This window comes from Podarcis melisellensis, assembly GCF_964234715.1.
Source record: "Podarcis melisellensis genome assembly, chromosome: 9".
NCBI lineage: Eukaryota > Metazoa > Chordata > Lepidosauria > Squamata > Lacertidae > Podarcis > Podarcis melisellensis.
In genome coordinates, this window is record NC_138541.1 from 61440473 (window position 1) to 61462817 (window position 22345).

The window sequence follows — 22345 nt, forward strand, 5'->3', positions numbered from 1 at the left end:
ATTTTAGGTAACATTGCAAAAAAAATGTGCATATTAGGAGAAATTTGGATTAAAATGCTGGTGAGTTTTTATGAATACTTTCAAAAAAATCACATTTGAATGTGGAAATGTAGAGAACTGAACCTAGGACTGGAAAAAATGAGAGAAACTGAGATGGGTAGATTTGCCAATCCCTAGGAGATACTAATGTTTTTGTGAACCATGATCCAAAAGATGCAAAGAGACTGAATAATTATCCTATTACATCCTGTTGCTTTGTGTTTTTAATATATAATCTGCACATATTCATTTTGAAAGCAAGTAGAACTAGCAATAGGTATGTATGCTGTTTGGAGCATGACTATTTTCAGATACCAATACAGCTCATCCATTTTTGGAAAATCTGAATATCAGCAGAGCCGGAACATGTAACCTCATAGAAATGGCTGTGAATGAATGAATTATCATGAATGGCAGATAATTGGGAAACACTCTTAATCTTGATTTCTCCAGAACTTTCCCCCTTCTGCTCATCCTCCTCCTTCTTTTTATGTACACAGTATTAATTTTTGTTAACATCATCTTAAAAAAGTAGGAAACCCTGACCATTAGGTCCAGTTGCGGACGACTCTGGGGTTGAGGTGCTTATCTCCAGTGGCGTAGCGTGGGGGGTGCAGGGGGGGCCGGCCGCATCGGGCGCAACATCTGGGGGTTAGGGTTAGGGGGCGCAAATCCATGGGTTAGGGGGCGCAAATCCATGGGTTAGGGGGCGCAAATTACTTGCCTTGCCCCGGGTGCTGACAACCCACGCTACGCCACTGCTTATCTCGCTTTACTGGCCAAGGGAGCTGGCGTCTGTCCGCAGACAGCTTCTGGGTCATGTGGCCAGCATGACTAAGCCGCTTCTGGCGAAACCAGAGCAGCGCACGGAAACTCTGTTTACCTTCCCACCAGAGCAGTACCTATTTATCTACTTGCACTTTGACATGCTTTTGAACTGCTTGGTTGGCAGGAGCTCACCCTGCCACGGGGATTCGAACTGCCAACCTTCTGACTGGCAAGCCCTAGGCTCTGCGGTTTAGACCACAGCGCCACCCGCATCCCTAACATCATCTTACAAAGTGGTTAAATGCACACCCTGATGACTTAATACTTAGATCCACCTATTATAGAAAACAACTGAGAAAGCCCTAAATCACAAAGCTTCAGAATAGTTACTGCGGATTTTAAAGTCAGTTTCATTTCCATTAAACATAAAGCATCTGTTTGGCACATGTGAGTATCTGACCATCTAGGAAGGGGTGCTGAATGCAGCCACTGATTCTAGATGCAGGTTTTTAAGACACTGTTCCAATGGAGGTCATGAAAGCCTATGCACACATAGGAACACCATGGTTGAGTTCTGAAACATTTTATATACTCACGAAAGGCCTTTTCAAGCCTGAAACTACAATTGTGAAGTTTATTTATACTACTTGTTTCATTGTCAGTGTAAATGACCACTTGGTTTACAAAACACTTGTGGAAAACATCCTGGTGGATTTCTTTCTCTTTTTTTAAAAGGAAAGTCCCTTTTTTATTTCAGCTTTTTGTATCGACATTGCACCATGTTTTTCTTTGAAAACGCAGACACCGAGGCCATCTTGTGGTTAAACACAAGTACTTCCAGTGCTTTTTTCCACTAAAAAAATTAATGTTTAGGGGTACTCTTATTTTGACTCAAGAAAAACCATCATTTTATAGTTCAAATCGGGAAAAATAAATACAGTAAATGGACAAAAGTGCAAAGATTCACAAAATGTTTAGGGGTATGCGTACCACCAGAAAAAAAAGCACTGAGTACTTCTAACTGAAAGCTGGAAACTTAACTTGAATTTTAAAATCCAATTTTTGTATTTCTGTGGGCTTCTCTATTCTCCCGGATAGGGTCTGGAAGTGTATTTTGCCACATTTAAATGGCCTTTCTCATGAATGGTTTGGCTTCATGCTGTACCATCTACAGAAGAAATCCTGAGCTCCAATCTGCTGGGCTGAGGGGCTCAGAATGCGATGAATCCCTGGCTCATTGAAAGGTATACGGGGTATTTGAGGAAAGACACTTGGGAAACAAAATGCTAAAATACTGGGGACTTCATTAAGGGTGCTGAGAATACTTGGGAGGTCCCTATTCCCCACTCAGAGCAAATATCCCCAAGATGGTTTAATAACCAATCCTTCTTTCCAGGAAAGTCTGGGAATTGTCTCAGAAGCAGCTTAGTCATGCTGGCCACATGACAGGGGGGAAATTGTCTGCGGACAAGCGCCAGCTCCCTTGGCCTGTAAAGCAAGATGAGCGCCGCAACCCCAGAGTCGTCCGCAGGTGGACCTAATGATCAGGGGTCCTTTACCTTTTTAAGGGGAATAGGGGTCCAATAAGAATTATCACCACTCTACAGTCCTCCAGATTCTTGGGGGGGGGGGCTACATCTGTTTAAAGTGGCCATTCAGAAGCAGTGCTTTTTTTCTTAAAATAAATGTTTAGGGGTACTCTCATTTTGATTCAAGAAAATCACCATTTTATAGTTCAAACCGGGTAAAATAAGTACAGTAAATGGAAAAAAGTACAAAGATTCACAAAATGTTTAGGGGTATGTGTACCCCTGTGTAGCCCCCAGAAAACACACTGTTCAGAAGTAAGTTTTACTGAGTTTTATGGGGCTTACACCCAGGAAATTGGTATAGGATTGCAAATGCAATCCTTAATATAAATACATTAAGCTGCTTTTACGGTTGCTTGCAATGAGTGGTACAGTGGAACCTCGGTTGTCAAACGTAATCCATTCCGGAAGACCGTTCAACTTCTGAAACGTTCAACAACTGAGGTGCAATGGCCGGTCAGCAAATTCCTTTTAAAAAATGGAGAAACATGCCTCGGAAGCAATTCGGCTTCCAAGCCGCGTTTGAAAACGGAAGCATTCACTTCTGGATTGTCTGCGTTTGGCTTCTGAATTGTTTGGCTTCTGAAGTGTTTGACAACCGATGTTCCACTGTATTCAACTAGGTTTTACTCAGACCTATTAATACAGTGGTAACCCAGAAATAGTGCTTCAGATTAAGAACTTTGCTTCAGGATGAGAACAGAAATCGTGCTCCAGTGGCGCAGCAGCGGCAGGAGGCCCCATTAGCTTAAGTGGTGTTTCAGGTTAAGAACAGTTTCAGGTTAAGTACGGACCTCCAGAACGAATTAAGTACCGTATTTTTTGCCCTATAGGACGCACTTTTTCTCCTTCAAAAATGAAGGGGGAATGTGTGTGCGTCCTATGGGGCGAATGCAGGCTTCAGGAAGCTATCCGCAAGCCTTGGGAGCCCGCGGGAGTTCCCGCCGGGCTCCCACGGCTTGCAGAGAGCTGCCTGCACCCCGAAGCCTGGGTGCGCTGAGCAGTCGCGCCCGGGCTTCGGGTAGCTCTGTGCAAGCCGCGGGAGCCTTCCCACGGCTTGCGGAGAGCAGCCTGTTTTGGGGGCTGGGTCAGGGGAAGCTCGGGCTTCCCCCGCCCCAGCCCCACACCTGGGGGGGGGGAATAATTTTTTTTCTTTATTTCCCCCCAAAAAAACTAGGTGCGCCCCATGGGCCGGTGTGCCCTATGGGGCGAAAAATACTGTACTTAACCCGAGGTACCACTGTAAGCCAAAGTTCGTAATGTTCATTAATTTAAATACCGTATTTTTGGCTCTATAAGACTCACTTTTTCCCTCCTAAAAAGTAAAGGGAAATGTGTGTGCGTCTTATGGAGAGAATGCAGGCTGTGCAGCTATCCCAGAAGCCAGAACAGCAAGAGGGATCCCTCTTGCTGTTCTGGCTTCTGAGATTCAGAATATTTTTTTCTTGTTTTCCTCCTCCAAAAACTAGGTGCGTCTTGTGGTCTGGTGCGTCTTATAGAGCGAAAAATACGGTATGTCTGCTCTGAGTAAAACTTTGCTGACAAGTACGCAGTGACCCCGTGGATTTTTGGGTGCCCATCAAAACCACACATAGGTATAATTTCTGTCTACAGGCCTGGCAGAGAAATGTACTGCCGAGCAAATGAAGCAGTGTTAAAATATACGTATCTAGCTATTGACATCTCCCTCCTGAATGGTTTCCATTTTTCATAACTTAAATGAAGCAGTCGTTCAGAAAGAGTAGAGGAAAAAAGACAATTACATAGACTCTCCATCCCCAACTGGCCTACTAAAGAAATCAGGGTGACAATGAGTTTTCCTCCAGAAAACTTTGCTCTCCCATTTGAACCGGAGATCCTCAACAAGATCGCTTCTGCCGCTTTTATAGAGATAGCGGGAGAGGAGTTGGAGCTTGTCAGCAGATCGTGGAAGATTCCTTTTCCAGAAGCACAGGAACTCATAGATCTGCTCGGTGAGATTATCAGGGCACTTCAGTTTAATAAATGGAAGAGTGCTTCGGTGGAGAGGCAGACAGAGAGCGAGGCAAGAAGCATTATCTTCCGACAGCTCATGTGACAGCCAGTACAGTAAATTGTCCCACAGTGCATCTGCAAGTAAAAATATTAAGACAGTCATCATCAAATCTTTATTACGATCGTAGACCAGCATAAGTAGGGTAGGGTACAATCATTTAGAATCTGTAAAATGTTTCGGAAAGCTAAAAAGTATTGAAACAGAAGGTATATATAAAAAACTATAAGAATCTGAAAGAAATGAAAAGAGTCTAAAAGAAGGGTTAGAAGCATTAAACGGAAGTCAAAGTGCATAAAAGGTTAGTATATAAAAGACTATATCAATTTAGAGAGCACTCTGATGTTAGTGTTCATTAAATCTAGTTTGTGGCTAAGGGTTTTGTTTTAAAGGCACTGAATCGTATTTTAAAGGATTGAAGAAATCATAAGCTTAAAAGATTTGAAGGAAATTAAGCCTCTTTGCTTCTTGAAAGAAAGGGCAGAGCAGGTGGAGATACAAAACCGACATGGCGACAATCGCACAACTGGCATTTTTGCACAATGATTTTTCGGTTGCTTGGCTTTGCTGTGGTTGCAGCTCTGTGGTGGACCTAACTTAGATCAGGACCACAGTGGGGACAAATGGTTAAAACCTGTTCCGCTCTCTCCCCTCAGTGTAGTCCTGATTCATATTCACTCTCTACCCTATTGGTGGCTGCTATTTATTAAACAAACCACAACCACACAATAGCCTGTTGCACAATCATCACATCTCTTTTCAGGGCCATTGCTGCGCCACCTGTGCAAAGTGCTGTTGAAGTCACACAGGAAGAAAGAAAAACAGGGGATAATGGAAGGCACCTAGCACCTGCCATTTTTCCTTTGTAAAACATGTGCTCCTCTGGCAGCTATTTTGCAGCTAAGAAGCAGCCATGAGGGACTCAGCTATACAGCTGCAAATAAAACATTTTAGGTGCGTTTTAAGTGCACTATACAAATGTGACATTAGATGGCGATTGTGAGCTTACGGCAAATGCAATATACCGTATTGGCCCGAATATAAGCCGCACCCACAAATAAGCCGCACCTTTAAAACTCAAGGCTTATTTGTGGGTGTGGCCTGCCTCCTGGCACTACCTCCTCATGCCAGCGCCAGCTGCCCCTGTCCCCCATTCAGGGCAGTAGTGCCAGGAGGCAGGCGCAAAGCGCTCAGTTCCGAATGTAAGCCACACTTTAACTTTTCACAGTAGGAATTTGCAAAAAGGTGCAGCTTATATTTGGGGCAATACTATATATATTTTTAAACGCTATTTTAAAAAGCATTTCCACAGCGTTTTTTATATGTGTCTAGATTCCACCTAGAGATGAGGGTGGCGCTGTGGTGTAAACCACTGAGCCTTGGGCTTGCTGATCAGAAGGTCGGTGGTTCGAATCCCCGCGAGGGGGTGAGCTCCCGTTGCTCAGTCCCTGCTCCTGCCCACCTAGCAGTTCAAAAGCACATCAAAGTGCAAGTAGATAAATAGGTACCACTCTGGCGGAAGGTAAACGGCATTTCCGTGCGCAGCTCTGGTTTCACCAGAAGCGGCTTAATCATACTGGCCACATGACCTGGAAAAACAGTCTGCTGACAAACGTCGGCTCCCTCGGCCAGTAAAACGAGTTGAGTGCTGCAACACTAGAGTCGTTCGCAACTGGACTTAACTGTCAGGAGTCCTTTACCTTTACATTTAGATTCCCCCTAGGACTTGAAGACACAAGCTGAATGAATAACATGGCATTCAGCCCTGAGGTTAAAACACTAAGAACACTGGGAATGTGATCCAGAATTGTGATCCACCCTTCATCATATCCTGTTGATACTCGGCTAGGATTCAGACAGTCCTTAAATTCACAGGGTATGATTTCAGAGGAAACATGAGTGAAAACGTGGCATACCATTTGCTGGGGTGGGAGTAGAAATGGGAAGGCCTGCAAACCCCCCCGAAAAAAATAGGGAAAAAACCCAGGATTTTCCAAAGCCGTTTTTTTCTGCCAAAATTGAAAAAAAATAACAAAAGCTTGATATAGTTTGAACATTCCACACCCTTTTTTTCATTTTTTTCCAGAACAAAATGGTTCCCCCCTCCATTTTTCTGGTTTCCCCTCAGGCCTTTCCATCTCTAGGTGGGAGTAGGGAGTCTTCTTACCTGATGAATCAGTTGACATTATTTTTGTGCTCTGTGGACGAACGATAAGCTTTTCCCTCTGTACAAGAAAAGGTGTTCAGAGAGGGAAACAATAATGACTGAGGGATCAGAGAAGCAAACATGAAGCAAACAATAGTCAGTGTTGCTTTAGCAAAGGAGATGGGGGCATTCGTGCTAAAGACCAAAAAACTAATGACATTGTTGAAGCTGTATAGATTAAGATACATATGCTTGTAGATTACATTTTCAGCTGGCAGGATGGAGCAGTTTGGGTTCCTGGCTTCCCAATATGGAGTCTGCTGCTGGTAACTGAGAGGGGAAAGGTGGCCGGAAGGATTTTCCCCACCCCCAGTGTGAGCAGACTGTTTTTCATCTACAGTGGTACCTTGGTTCTCAAACTTAATCCGTTCCGGAAGTCTGTTCCAAAACCAAAGCGTTCCAAAACCAAGGCACACTTTCCCCCCTAAACAAACAACCCCTAAAACAGCAATTGAACATGAATTTTACTATCTAACGAGACCATTGATCCATAAAATGAAAGCAAGAATTAATGTACTGTACTATAAAATAAATAAAACAGTATTGTAGATGATAAAAATTAAAATGATTTTTCTTCTTCTTCCCTGCACTGATGGAGGGGAGGCTTTTATCCATTTCCGCAGTCACACAATCAGTCAATCAGTAGCTGAACTGGGTTCCACACAGTCACAAAAACAAATTATCTGAAAAAGCCTCAAAAAAGCAAAATAAATAGCAAAAACGAAAGCGCCAAACTTAATCCATTCTGGAAGTCCGTTTGACTTGCAAAACGTTTGAAAACCAAGGCTCAGCTTCTGATTGGTGCAGGCGCCCCGGAAACAATAGCCGACAGCCGCATAGGACGTTTGGCTTCCGAAAAAGTTTGAAAACCGGAACGCGTACTTCTGGGTTTTCGGCGTTTGGGAACCAAGGCGTTTGGGAACCAAGGTACCATTGTATAGGAAGCCCTTACATCACAGCATAATCAAGGTCTTCTTCACCTTAATTTCCCCGTGGATGTGTCAGGTGAGCTGTGCAAATATCTTTTTTTCCTGCTCAACAGTGGTTAGAAGAAAATTGCCCTTGGGCCTCTGTCTACAGCTACAAACGATACAGTGCAGCTCACCTCTTGCCAAGCAAGAGGGAGGGAAAAGATAAAAAGATAAAATGGCCCTTTGTGCCATTTTCTGCCCACTGAAGGGCTTCCCTCAGCTGCCTGCTATCTCTCCACCCACAATCCCTTCCCCAAGGTGCATTTTTGTCATATATTTTTTTTTTGGGGGGGGGAGCGGGTTAGGGGAAAGTTGGCTACCGCACCCCCTTCCTGCTGCCCATCTCCCCACTTTTAAGTTGCAAGGAGGAGGGACCTGCCAATGAATGCTGATCATATCCAGGAATTTGCTGGATGAGAGACAGCATTAAATGTAAGAGACGGTGCAGGGCTGAAAGACTGAAGTGTGTTTTGCTTTGTGGCGGACTTGCAGTGTGCACAACATACCCCCCCCCAAAAGAGTTTTATCCCTCCTTTTATGAAAGATGAACACTTGCTTCGCCCCTATCTGGACAGGGATAGTCTAACTACTGTTGTCTATGCTCTGGTAACCTCAAGGTTTGATTACTGCAATGCGTTATATGCAGGGCTGCCTCAGAAGACAGCTCGGAAACTTCAGCTGGTGCAGAATTCAGTGGCCAGGTTGCTCACCGGAGCAAGACAGTTTGAGAATATTATATCCATCCTGGTCTGACTGTACCGGCTACCAGTTAGTTTCTGGGCCCAATTCAAAGTGCTGGTTTTGACCTATAAAGCTATAAATGGCTCAGGACCACAATACCTCAAGGACCGACTCTTTCTTTATGAACCTACCCAGACCCCAAAATCATCTTCTGAGGGCCTCCTTCGTGTGTCTCCTCCTCGAGAGGTCCAGAGGGTGGCAACATGAGAAAGGGGCCTTCTCTGCAGTGGCTCCCCATCTGTGGAATGATCTCCCCAGGGAAGTTCACCTGGTGCCTTCACTATACACCTTTAGTCACCAGGCAAAAACATTCCCTTTTTAACCAGGCCTTTGGTTGATCTGTTTGACATCCTATGCCTTTTTAAAATGTGTTTTTTGGGGGTGGGGGGGAGTGCAATTGGGTTGTTGTTTTTATTTTTATTATGCATTTTGTATATCTTGGTTTTATTCTGTGAATCGCCCTGAGACCTGCGGGTATAGGGCAGTACAGTGGTACCTCAGGTTAAGTACTTAATTTGTTCTGGAGGTCCGTACTTAACCTGAAACTGTTCTTAACCTGAAGCAACACTTTAGCTAATGGGGCCTCCCGCTGCTGCCGCACCACTGGAGCACGTTTTCTGTTCTCATCCTGAAGCAAAGTTCTTAACCTGAAGCACTATTTCTGGGTTAGCGGAGTCTGTAACCTGAAGCCTATGTAACCTGAATCATATGTAACCTGAGGTACCACTATATATAAATTCAATAAAGAAAATAAATAAATAAATAAATTGAGAATGTGGGTAAACGACTTACTTTTGGCAAGGTTAGAGCCAATTTGCAGACAAGGTCTTCCTGCTGGTGGCCTTCAGGCAAAAGAGGCTGTTCCCAGCTTTTAGCAATGGCTTCTTTGCTCACTTTGTAGAACAAGGCGGTTCCTTTGTAATGCGGTGAGCTGTAATTGCCAAATTCATCCACCTCCTTGATTTGAAGGTCAAGCCGTGGCTTTCTCTGCGCATGAAAAGTAAGCTTGTAGCTTTTTCCAAAGGCCGCCCCATCATCTGAATATACGCCATGGGGAAGAGAAAGTTGGGGGAAGGAGAGAAGATTTAGTTGGCGCAACGGTTCAGTATTCACCAATGTTGCACGCTTGATTTTTTAGCACTCAAAATAAGTCCTCCTTCTCATTGGCTGTAGCTCCCGTCAATCATTCTCTCCTCGATGCCCGAATGCGACAACTGCTCTCCTCCACCACCACCCACACATTCTGAAGGGGCTGTATGAACCTACAGCTCCTCCCTTCTTTAGAGGACCTCTATGGGTGTATCTAAACACAGGCAGAAATTAGATTGTTTTAACAAAGAAAAAAAATCCCTATGGAAAACTGTGTTTTTTAATTTCCTGCTCTCTGGCGCCATCTGGTGTTGTGTGTTTATAGCGCATTCAAATCGCTGTTTCTTTCCTAATGTCGCTGAGTCCTAGGTGTGTTCATCTATTAGTACACTGTGTGCATTCACATGCAGCCCAGACATAAGGCTTGTAGGGCCACAGTGGGAGGCGACAGGGACAGGGTTACCCCCTCGTGCATTTGTACCCTTCAGAATGGGCCACTTCCATGGAATGTAGTTGTGCAGCAGGAAACAGATTTACCTGAAGCATGGATATTTCCGCTAAATCTAAAATAAACCTGCTCCCCTTCTCTCAGCTTGAACTGCTGAGAGGGATCAGGAGGACCAGAGAAACCTTCTTCACGCAGTCCCTGCAGCTCCAAGTTCAGTTCCTTGGATGGAACGAGTAAGACAGCGACCTTGTATGGATCTTCTTTTTTCCGATAGAGCACCACTTTCACCATCGTGGTGTAGATATCTTTCTCCATATTTTTAACAAGCTGAACTAAATGTGTGTTATCCACAGTAGAGGACAGGCGAAGGATAATGAAGCTGCATTTTTAAAAGAGAGAAAGAAAATATATGTGGATCTGAACGTGTGTTCTTGGGCTGAAGCAAACAAACAAAACTGTCAGTTGCGATCGATGCAGTTTTCATTTGCGTCAAGTCACTAGGAAAACCATTTCACTACGTTCAACCATTTCATTGGTGCAATATTATTATTATTATTATTATTGTTGTTATTGTTATTGAATTTATATACTGTCCTATGCCCTGGGGTCTCAGGGCAGTTCACAGAATAAAATCAAGATATAAAACCACAAAATACATAATAAAAATAAAAACAACAACCCAATAGCCCCGCCCCCCAAAAAACACATTTTCAAAGGGAATAGGATGTAAATCAGATCCAAGATTTCATATTAAAGAAAGCAACATCAGTTGGGAGCGGATTTATAAATGACACCCTTAATCCCATTTAAAAATTAGACATATTCTTACAATAAACAAATACAGTACCTCCAAACGACATGTTATAATTCTTGGAGTTAATTCATAGGCCGGGGTCCCTGGCTATTACGTATACAAACTAGAACCTATACAGTGGTACCTCGGGTTAAGTACTTAATTCGTTCCGGAGGTCTGTACTTAACCTGAAACTGTTCTTAACCTGAAGCACCACTTTAGCTAATGGGGCCTCCTGCTGCTGCCACGCCACCAGAGCACAATTTCTGTTCTCAACCTGAAGCAAAGTTCTTAACCCGAGGTACTATTTCTGGGTTAGCAGAGTCTGTAACCTGAAGTGCATGTAACCTGAAGCGTATGTAACCTGAGGTACCACTGTACTTTGATTATCTGATACATAGATCAAGAACATTTCTCTATACATTCTACCATCTCCGTGTTTAAATATATTAAGAAGGGACATCATTCGATTAAAGAATTTATTAAAAATAAATAAATCTGAAGTGTGTCCAACACATGGTACACTGTGAATTTCAGGGCTGGTTCTCACATTCCTTCATTCATTTTCTATAACCTCACTGTGGTGACTTTCTTATGCAAATGGGAGCTGAGCCATATTTAGACATTACCAAGCCAAGAGTGAAGATGGATGCAGTGCGATGATGGTTTAGCCCCATTCCCAGCAAAGCCACTGCCACATCTGCAGATGGAAAGGATTTGGTTTTGTCTCACCTGTCTAAGGGCTCGTCCAGTTCAAACGACACAAGGCCATTCCTTGCATTTTGCACTGCGATCTCATCCAACACGGCCCATTCCTCTTCTCTGCTTCTGTACCCCAGTAATTTTAAGGATTCGTGGAGATTTTCCCCATGCTTTCTCGGAGAGGCACTCATTGCTCTGGAGAATCACAAGACTCAATAGTTACTTTAAAAACAACAGCAACCACACCTTTCTGGAAATTAAAACACTTATGAGAATCTGAAAATCTCTTTCTGTAAAATAGCATAAGCTGCTATATACAACAACAAACAATACACGCAACACGAAGACCAGTATACTAGATAGCACTGCAATTTTTATTGCATGATATACATGATTTAGGGACACGGGTGGCACTGTGGGTTAAACCACAGAGCCTAGGATTTACCGATCAGAAGGTTGGCGGTTCAAATCCCCGCAACGGGGTGAGCTCCCATTGCTTGGTCCCAGCTCCTGCCAACCTAGCAGTTCAAAAGCATGTCAAAGTGCAAGTAGATAAATAGGTACCGCTCTGGTGGGAAGGTAAACAGTGTTTCCGTGCGCTGCTCTGGTTCGCCAGAAGCAGCTTAGTCATGCTGGCCACATGACCCGGAAGCTGTACGCCGGCTCCCTCGGCCAATAAAGCGAAATGAGTGCAGCAACCCCAGAGTCGGTCACGACTGGGCCTAATGGTCAGGGGTCCCTTTACCTTTATACATTATTTAGTACAACAAAAACAAAATGTGTACACTTGTAAATTCTCTAATATATTTGAAATCAAATGAACACATGTCTGTCAATCTTTGTTCTTCTTATTGTAGTTGTAGCATATGGGTTGTAATGTGTGACGTTTATATAGTTTTCATGTACACATGTCCTTGTTTCATATTTGAATTCTTTTGTAGTTGTGCTGAAGAAGATTCATGCGAAACAGTCAGATTAGCCGGGATCACTGTCCTACGTTGTTATTCACTTACTACTTCGGCACCATGAACGCCTAAAAAATGTTTTATCGCTTTGCCCACAGGATAGCATCTATTACTTTGTTTCATCTATAGACTTATTATACTTCTACGGACTTTCAAAGATTGACAGACGTGTGTTCATTTGATTTCTAATATATTAGAGAATTTACAAGTGTACACATTTTGTTTTTGTTGTACTAAATCAGGTATATTGTGATGGGATTAGGGGGCTACTCGTGCGTAAGCGTTTAAGCCCTCCAGGCTCTGCAAATCAGTTTCTAAACTCTCCCAGTCCGCGGAGCCATGGGTGCATGGCTACCTCAATCGCTGGCAGAATCCGTCAGTGGGCGCTTCCGGAATTTACGCCAACATAAGAGTTCCTTAACGGAAACTCTCCGTCTGGATTCTTTGCGTGACAGTTTCCTGCGCGGAGTAGGCGTCCCCAGTGGAGGTCCTGAGCCCTCCCCGCTGTTCTCACTGGAAGCATCTTGGAGCCATCCCTCCGCCTGAGTTTCTGCAGGAACTCTCCCTCTCCCCCTGCTGGTTCCTTCCTCAGCATCTGAGGGTCTCCTAGCCTCCTTGAGCCCTTCCACCACCTGACTCTCCGATGGCAGTTCCCTGACATATATCATGCAATAAGAACTGCAGTGCTATCTAGCATACTGGTCTTCATATTGCTGGTATTGTTTGTTGTGTTAAATTTGCAACACAGGGGTTTGTTGTTCTGTATAAGCTGCTATATAGCCTGTTTTCAAAAAATTGTAGAGTTGGAAGGGACCATGAGGGTCCTCTAGCCCAACCCCCACCACCAGGATTTTTTTGCCCAACATGGGATTTGAACCCATAACCCTGAGATTAAGAGTATTATGCTCTACCAACTGAGCTAGTTCTGTTGTCCAAAGTGAAAAGTTAACCTCTTCTGTTTAGAACCTTGCATCCTTTCTAGTTAGTAGTCAGCGCTGGTGGTTTCCATAACTGCCACGAATGGCCTATGTTAAAGCTAGCATTTCACATTATTTCCAGTGTTAATGTTCTGAGTGCTAATGCTTGGGTAGCCAAAATTGTACCACCCATGCACAAGAGTCAGGAGTTTTGGAGGAAACACAAGATTTACAGAAGTACAAAAAACAACAACACAACAACACAAAACAAACAAACATACAAAAAAACACACTTCTGAAAAAATGCTAAGTGGAAGAGACTTGCTCCACCGCAACCCCCCCCCCCAACAATTGCTCAGTGGAGACTGAATGTGCTCAGTGAACATCCAAGGTGTGACCAGAAAGTTTGGTGAATGGTCACAAAAATCAGACAGCGAGAAATATACAATCAGCATTGGAAACCCATGAAATGCTCACTATTGTGTACGGAGTTGAAGCTGTAACGCGAAAGACAGTGTATGAGTGGTTTAAGAGTTTCCATGAATGGTGGAAAACCATCAAAGATGGCAGACCGTTGATGAGCAGAACAGAAGCAAATGTTGACAGAGTTTGTGAGTTATTGATGCGGGATCAGCAATAGTCCGTCCGAACGATGGTGGAAGAATTGCATATTCCACGTGAAATTGTTACTGAGTTGTCCCACCCTCCATATTCTCCCGATCCGGCCCCACTGGCTTTCCAAAACTGAGAACTGTAACATTTTATAAATCCAACTGCTGTGATGCGGGAACTGAAAGCAGTATGAAAAGAGGACTTCTCCAGAGGTTTCCAAGAGTTCTACGTACGTTGTCAACGGTGCATTGTATCAGAGGGAGCTTATTTTGAAGGCCTGCAAGGTTGTATATTCGAATATTTCTCGCTGTCCGATTTCTGTGACCATTCACTGAACTTTCCAGTCTCACCTTGTTAACCAACTGTTAACAGGGGAAATGGAAACCTGAGAGGACAGCGTGTAATGGAACAGAGTGACTGGAATCCAGAAGAGCAGCATTCCACATTGCACTGTTTTGTTGTACATCCCTCTTGTTCAAATAAAACCACTTTCTGGAATGTATCTGAAGCCACACCTTTTAGCAGGTTGGATGCTATTTTTAGAGGGGGGGGGGGCGGAATCTAATTTGATTACAGAAAAATAAATCAAATCAAATGCGGAAGCTACCTAGGAAAGGTCGCTGAGAAATTCCAGGCTGGCTTTTGAAGCTCTTGAGGAGCTGAACTTTGTATGGAGGTCCTGAGCTGCCCAGAGGACAAGACTCGCTGGTATGGTCCAAAGGAAAGAAGAGCAATACATTTGGCACCAGCTTGGCTTGTGTTGCCAAAAGAAGGCATACAAGGTTCCATCCAACCGTGTTAGGGGCTGCACTCCGAATTTGTGTAGGGTTTATCCTTTAGCCTTTTCTTCTCCTGAAGATGTCCTGCTGTCAGAGACTGTGCTGAGGAGGGCTACACTGAGCAGGAATGGTTGGAGCCTCCCCCTCCCCCTGCTCCTGCTCCGGATCCTGAATCTTCCCAGGAGCAGGAGGACAGTATAGATTTGGAACAGTGGTTCGCAGAGGGTCATAGTTCAGAAGGGAGAAGCTGGGAAATACTGGGTGGGGAACAGCTAGGAGAAGAAACACTGGGAGAGAGAGGGTTAACAGATTCATTGTCTCTGGAAAGCATTCATCCACTCTCCCCAAGGTCAAGAAGAGCTCAGAAAGTCTCAGAACAGAAAGCACACAAAGCACAGAGGGTATAGACTCAGATTACAAGACGTAGAAGTGATGTGGATTAATAGGGACGGAAGGGGGTGTGAACCTTAAGTGGGAGCACCGCCATTTCTAGGAGATGAGTTCTTTGTTCCCTTGCTGTGATTATTAAAGTTTCTAACTGGTAAGAAGACTTTCCTTTGTTCTGCTTATCTACTGCCACGGGGGGGGGGGGGGAGGAAACCGATTCCCTACAGCCTGACACCTACAAGGCAGTGGAAGTTTAGGAGCAGAGTTGAACTCCACTCCCAGGTTGATGAGCCCTTCTCATTTCTCTCTGCAGCATGTGCAGAAACCACCTCCTTGACCATTGGTCCCACTGTTGGTCCCTTTCACTCAATCCACCAGAGCCTGTCTTCACATGCAGGGGAAGACCCTGACTCACGCAGGGTTTGAGACCCATCAGCTACCCTCACCTGGTTTAGCTGGCCAGTCAAAACCATTCCCTTGGTGTGGCCGCTGTCACATGCTGACAGCCTCTAGGAGCCACAGGTGAGAGCTGAGTGCAGGGTGGGGACCAGAAGTGGACAAACTACCCCCAGAAGGAGCATGACTTGTCCCCCCACCAAAGGTTCTATTCCCTCCCCTACCCCTCCATGCACCCCTTATTGGCTCTGGGGTCCAGTAATATCTGATGCTTTGTCACTCACAAAACGTTGCCCTCTTTGCAGAGTGAGTACCTACAGGAACTGGTTTGAAATATTTATATGTTTCATTAAAAAAATATTCATATACCAGCTTTCGGCATAGGAAAGGTCTCCGGGATGTAAGGATACATCTTAATACAATAAAAACTGGCAGCAGGAGAACCACCACTTAAAAAACGGCATGGGGGAAAAAGAATACAGTGGTACCTTGGTTCTCAAATGCCTTGGTACTCAAATGATGAGAACCGGGAAGTAAGTGTTCTGGTTTTCTAACGTTTTTTGGAAGCCGAACGTCCGATTTGGCTGTTGGCTATTGTTTTCGGGACACCTACACCAATCAGAAGCTGCACCTTGGTTTTTGAACATTTCAGAAGTCAAATGGACTTTTGGAACGGATAAAGTTTGGCGCTTTTGTTTTTGCTGTTTATTTTACATTTTTGTTTTGGGGGCTTTTTCAGTTAATTTGTTTTTGTGACTGAGTTTAACCCAGTGCAGCTACTGATTGATTGATTGATTGATTGTGTGACTGTGGGAATGGATAAAAGCCCCCCATTCAAACAATGACTATCATCAGTGCAGGTAAGAATTTTTTATTTTATTTTAATTTTAATTATCTACAATACTTTCTTATTTATTTTATAGTACAGTACATTGATTCTTGCTTTCATTTTATGGATCAATGGTCTTGTTAGATAGTAAAATTCATATGAAATTGCTGTTTTAGGGGTTGTTATTAAAAGTCTAGAATGGATTAAACCGTTTTGCATTACTTTCTATGGAAAAGTGTGTCTTGGTTTTGGAACACTTTGGTTTTGGAATGGACTTTCAGAACGGATTAAGTTTGAGAACCAAGGTACCACTATATTCCTATACCAGCTTTTGGCATAGAAAAGCTCTCTGGGATGTAAGCATACATCTTAATACATTAAAAATCGACAATAAGAGAAGTTTTAAAAACAATCACTTAAAAAACAGCATGGGGGGGGAAAGAATAACCATACTATGAAAAACCCATTAAAAGCTTGGAAACTTAATGTCGTCTGTTGTATTTTTAAGAAATAAAAATAAATGTAAATGCATAGTTTCCAAGGAACTGTTTTGTCTCACCGAAATTGATGCACAGTTGTAACTCTGGGTATGGATGCACTCATAGCTCTCCCCTGGTCTTTCTCATTTCCTTCCATCTTCTTTTCTTGATTTGGAGGACAAGGCAGAATAATTGTGATGGATTTGTTGAATGGCCGCGATGAAGGATGTTGCAGATGCACCAGAGGGCTAGTAGACACCACTGAATGATACATGTCGTTCTTTGTTTTTAACATGGAAATCAGGGATGGCTCAATTGGTTGCACCTGCATAAATATTGTGGTTTTATGATTTATGATTTTAGCATCACTTGTTGCCAGAAAAATCTACATTTCTGAAATTTGCCTTCATACTAGTGAAATATAAATGCTTCCCCACCCTCTTTAATTCACCTTGTTACAAATATTCTTTCTAGCAGGATGTTTTTAAATGACATTCTATCTATATTTAATTAGTCAACATGAAGCATGTTTTAATAAATAAAACCTTCACAATGTGTCTGTATTGATGCCATGCGGCTTTTAATGAGTTACACTGTAACAGTATCAATAGGTTGTGGTTCGAGGACCCGACCCCCGCAATGTGAAATGAATACACAAGGACACGTGATATAAGGTTAATGGGCTAGTAAAGGCCACAACTTTATTGATTACAGCAGTGAAAAGGTATTGGCTTAGGCCAGTGTTTCCCAACCTTTTTTGGGCAAAGGCACACTTCTTTCATGAAAAAAATCTCGAGGCACACCACCATTAGAAAATGTTAAAAAATTTAACTCTGTGCCTATATTGACTATATAAAAAGTACAGTGGTGCCTCGCAAGACGAAATTAATTCGTTCCGCAAGTCTCTTCATCTTGCGAGTTTTTCGTCTTGCAATGCACGGTTTCCCATAGGAATGCATTGAAAATCAATTAATGCGTTCCTAGGGAAACCGCCTTCAGACCAGGTCCGGGGACAGTCTGTCCCCCGACCTCTTCTGAAGGCTGGGGGGGACGGGGACAAGGGCTTTTCTTCCCACTGCCAGCCTTCAGAAGGCTGTTCTGAAGGCTGGCGGTGGGAAGAAAAGCCCTTCTTCCCACCTCCCGCCCCACAAGCTCCGGGGACAGGAGGGCTTTGCTGCCGACCGCCAGCATTTTAAAAGCCCCTGCTGTCCCGGGGCGATTTTAAAATGCTGGCGGGCGGGAGCGAAGTCTCCGCTGCCCCGAGGAGATTTTAAAATGCTGGGGGTCGGCAGCGAACGCTTCGCTTCCGCCCGCCAGCATTTTAAGATCGCCCGGGGCAGCGGAGAAGTCTCCGCTGTCCCGGGAAGGCAGGCGGGGGGAGCAAAGACTTTTGCCCCCGCCTGCCTTCAGAAGAGGTCCAGGACCTCGTTCCGATGCCCGGCGGCGGGGTGCGAGGTTCCCGCCCCACCGCCCGGCATCGGGGCATCGTTCCGATGCCTGGCGGCGGGGGGAGAGGTTCCCGCCCCACCGCCCGGCATCGGGGCATCGTTCCGATGCCCGGCGGCGGGGTGCGAGGTTCCCGCCCCCCCGCCCCGCTTCGGAGCGGGGCGGCTGGGGCAGGTGTTCCCGCCCCCCGCCCCGCTTCGGAGCAGCGTTCCGAAGCGGGGCGGCTGGGGCAGGTGTTCCCGCCCCCCCACCCCGCTTCGGAGCAGCGTTCCGAAGCGGGGCGGCTGGGGCAGGTGTTCCCGCCCCCCGCCCCGCTTCGGAGCAGCGTTCCGAAGCGGGGCGGCTGGGGCAGGTGTTCCCGCCCCCCCCGCCCCGCTTCGGAGCACCGGGAGAAGCGATCTCCCCGCAGCCCCTTGCTTCAAAAGAGGTCCGGGGGCAGCGCTTCCCGCTGTCCCCGGACCTCTTTTGAAGCAAGGGGCGGTGGGGAGAAGCGATCTCGGGCGCCGCGGCGTGCAGGCGCACTGCTCGCTCCTCTTTCTGCGCAGGCGCCTTCTCTCGCTCTTTCGCCTCCTTTTCTTTCTCTCTCGATGGTCCGCCTACAAAGGAGCGAGGGAGGCGCCCGCCATGTTTGGATTTGCATCCAGCAGGAGATGCCGCCGCCGCCCCGCCTCTCCCGCCTCCCTCCCACGGCACACCAGGCAAGGTCTCACGGCACACCAGTGTGCCGCGGAACACCGTTTGGGAAACACTGGCTTAGGCACTGGATCTCTAAAACAAGTGGGTTTATTCACCAGTAGGTGGAGCCTGTTGATGCTAATCCAACTATAGGCTCTCCCCTGATGTCACCGAGGGTCATGCCATAGGTTACAGCTGTAATCCTAAACACACTTACTAGGAAGTACACCCCATTGGACATAGTGGAACATCCTTCTGAGATTACACAGGACTGCAGCCTGTTTGTGGAACAAATACCTACCAGAATTAGGGAAAAGCGTGTTCTCCCTAAAATGAGAGTGCATGTTGCGGTGTGGGCCACCAGGCCAGCCCTGTGTTTCCAGGCAGGTTAATGGCTATTGCCTGGTGCAACGATTGGCTGACCGGGTTGCTGGGGCAAATTTCATTTAGCAAATTGGTGGGTGGGACCATAGTCTTTAAATATTGGGGCACTCTGCCTTTTGCTTTCTCTTTAGCAGAGTGCATCGGATCACCCGCCCACTCGCCCTGTGTTCCGGTTGACCTTGCTATGCCTGTCATGGGGTCGTCTGCCTTGGTGCAGGGGCCTAGTAGGAATTTTGCCATTTGGCTGATTGGCTGGTGCCATTTGGTTTTTGCCTACTACTTAGCAATTTGTCACAACTTGTAAGGTTGTGGTTAGGCATTGGTTATAAAAAGCTGGTGGTGGAGGGGTCAGGATAGGCTGTGTCTGCCCCTCCAATGGTGCTGGAAGGGAATTCCATTAAAGGAATCCTGGGGCTTGCCACGATTTCGTCCAATCTCTGAAATGGGACCAGGGCCAGCAAGCCTTGGGGAGCTGGTTGGGTGAGTGGTGAGGGACTGACGCTCAGCTCAACTGATCCCCAACATTGTCTTTCCTTTCAACTGGGTTCTGATGGAGTTCGGAATGTCAGTTCTGTCCCAGGCGGGGGGACAGATAGTCATAACCAATGTCTAAGCAACCACTCACGGATTTTGTATTTTAATAAAGTTGTGGCCAAAATAGTGCCCCAGAACCTAAAACTAAAATTATGTGTGATGTGTGAATTATTTTGAGGGATGGCTTGGGGACCTACACACGGAACTAGCTTAAAAGAGCAGTACAACAGAAAGCGCTGGTTGGTGTAACAGAGTTAGAATAAGAGAATTGTCCATGTTATTACCATTATTATTGATCATTCTTCACAGTCAAGCAGGCCCAACATCTGTGGGCAGAACCACTGGGATAACCTGAACCATCAGGAGTTCCCATCACCAGTCCAACAAGCTGATTTACAGATTCCTGGGCCTAACACTCCAGGCAGCATCCTACATTTTAATTCCCCCACAATTTCTCTGTTGCTCCAAGGCCAGTGTTGCTCCAAGGCCAGCTAGACTGACTGGTGTGTGTGTTGTTGTTGCACCTGCCTATCCTCACCATGGGCAGATGCCGAAGGATCCTGCCAAACGTGGCACCAGTCCTGTATTATTTGTTACATTCATACCCCAACTTTCCTCCAGAAAGCTCAAGGTGCCCTATATCTTTCTCTTCCTCCACATTTTATCCTCCCAACAACCCTGTGAGGTTGGTTAGGCTGAGAGTGAGTGACTGGCCCAAGGTCACCTAGTGAGTTTTGTGGCAGAATCCATGTTGTTGTTTAGTCGTTTAGTCGTGTCCGACTCTTCATGACCCCATGGACCAGAGCACGCCAGGCACTCCTGTCTTCCACTGCCTCCCCCAGTTTGGTCAGACTCATGTTTGTAGCTTCGAGAACACTGTCCAACCATCTCGTCCTCTGTCGTCCCCTTCTTCTTGTGCCCTCTATCTTTCCCAACATCAGGGTCTTTTCCAAGGAGTCTTCTCTTCTCATGAGGTGGCTAAAGTATTGGAGCCTCAGCTTCAGGATCTGTCCTTCCAGTGAGCACTCAGGGCTGATTTCCTTCAGAATGGAGAGGTTTGATCTTCTTGCAGTCCATGGGCCCCTCAAGAGTCTCCTCCAGCACCATAATTCAAAAGCATCAATTCTTCGGCGATCAGCCTTCTTTATGGTCCAGCTCTCACTTCCATACATCACTACTGGGAAAACCATAGCTTTAACTATACTGGCCTTTGTTGGCTAGGTGATGTCTCTGCTTTTTAAGATGCTGTCTAGGTTTGTCATTGCTTTCCTCCCAAGAAGCAGGCGTCTTTTAATTTCGTGACTGCTGTCACCATCTGCAGTGATCATGGAGCCCAAGAAAGTAAAATCTCTCACTGCCTCCATTTCTTCCCCTTCTATTTGGCAGGAGGTGATGGGACCAGTGGCCATGATCTTCATTTTTTTGATGTTGAGCAGAGTCCATAGCCTCCAACATTTCTCTGATGAAAACAGAGACGTACCCTCCAATATTTCTCCAATGAAAATAGGGATGTCCTATTCCTTACCCTCCAACATTTCTCTGATGAAAATGGGGATGCCCTACCATATCCCTAAACATTCCTCCGGTGAAAATAGTGATGCCGTAAAGAAAAGAACATTTCGGGATCAGATCAGAAACTGGGACAGCTTCTGTAAATCCAGGACTGTCCATGGAAAATAGGGACACTTGGAGGGTCTGGGAGTGGAGATTTGAACCCTCGTCTCCCAGGTCCTAGTCTAGCACTTTAACTGCTACACCATACTGCTGTATGAGTATGATGCTTTAGAATAGTGGTTTTCAAACTTTCTTCTCTGGGCCACACTTTCAGAATAAACATTTGCTTGCACAACATTGAATTTCTTATTGATAAGAAATACATTGAAAAACACTAGGATTGTCCTCAGTATTACTTAATGCTCTTGCTCTCATTTTGATACTATACTATACTATACTATACTATACTATACTATACTATACAGTGGTGCCTCAGGTTATAGACGCTTCAGGTTACAGACACTTCAGGTTACAGACTCCGCTAACCCAGAAATATTACCTCAGGTTAAGAACTTTGCTTCAGGAGGAGAACAGAAATCGCAGCGGCAGCAGTGCGGCGGCAGCGGGAGGCCCCATTAGCTAAAGTGATGCTTCAGGTTAAGAACAGTTTCAGGTTAAGAACGGACCTCCAGAATGAATTAAGTTCTTAACCCGAGGTACCGCTGTACTATATTACAGTCAAACCTTGGTTTCCGAACGCCTCCGTTTTGGAACGTTTCAGCTCCCAAACTCCGAAAACCCAGAAGTAACTGCTCCAGTTTTTGAACATTTTTCAGAGGCTGAACATGCTATGCAGCTTCCATTTTGAGTTTCCCTATTGTATTGAGACTTTCAGTTTTCAGTTATCGAATGTTTCGGAAGTCAAATGGTCTTCCAGAACGAATTATGTTTGACAACCGAGGTTTACTGTACAATGAAATGTTTGTTTGACTGTCCTTGAATCTTCCTGCTCCACTTGCATTCCTCTCATGCCACACCAGTGTGATGCACCACACCCTTTGAACGCCACT

General features: G+C 45.2%; 1 protein-coding gene across 1 annotated transcript in view; it reads right to left on the reverse strand.

Annotated features, from left to right (window-relative positions):
- Window positions 1-3915: 3915 nt before the first annotated feature.
- The window catches only part of DTHD1 (death domain containing 1), a 28494-nt gene continuing 10064 nt past the window's right edge, over window positions 3916-22345 (reverse strand). The window contains exons 4-9 of the mRNA XM_081924453.1: window positions 16823-17067; window positions 11409-11573; window positions 9973-10262; window positions 9139-9383; window positions 6596-6653; window positions 3916-4505 (exon numbers count right to left, since the gene is read on the reverse strand). Coding sequence (XP_081780579.1) covers window positions 4156-4505; window positions 6596-6653; window positions 9139-9383; window positions 9973-10262; window positions 11409-11573; window positions 16823-17067 — 1353 coding nt within the window. The 3' untranslated portion in view covers window positions 3916-4155. The remainder of the gene's footprint in view (window positions 4506-6595; window positions 6654-9138; window positions 9384-9972; window positions 10263-11408; window positions 11574-16822; window positions 17068-22345) is intronic.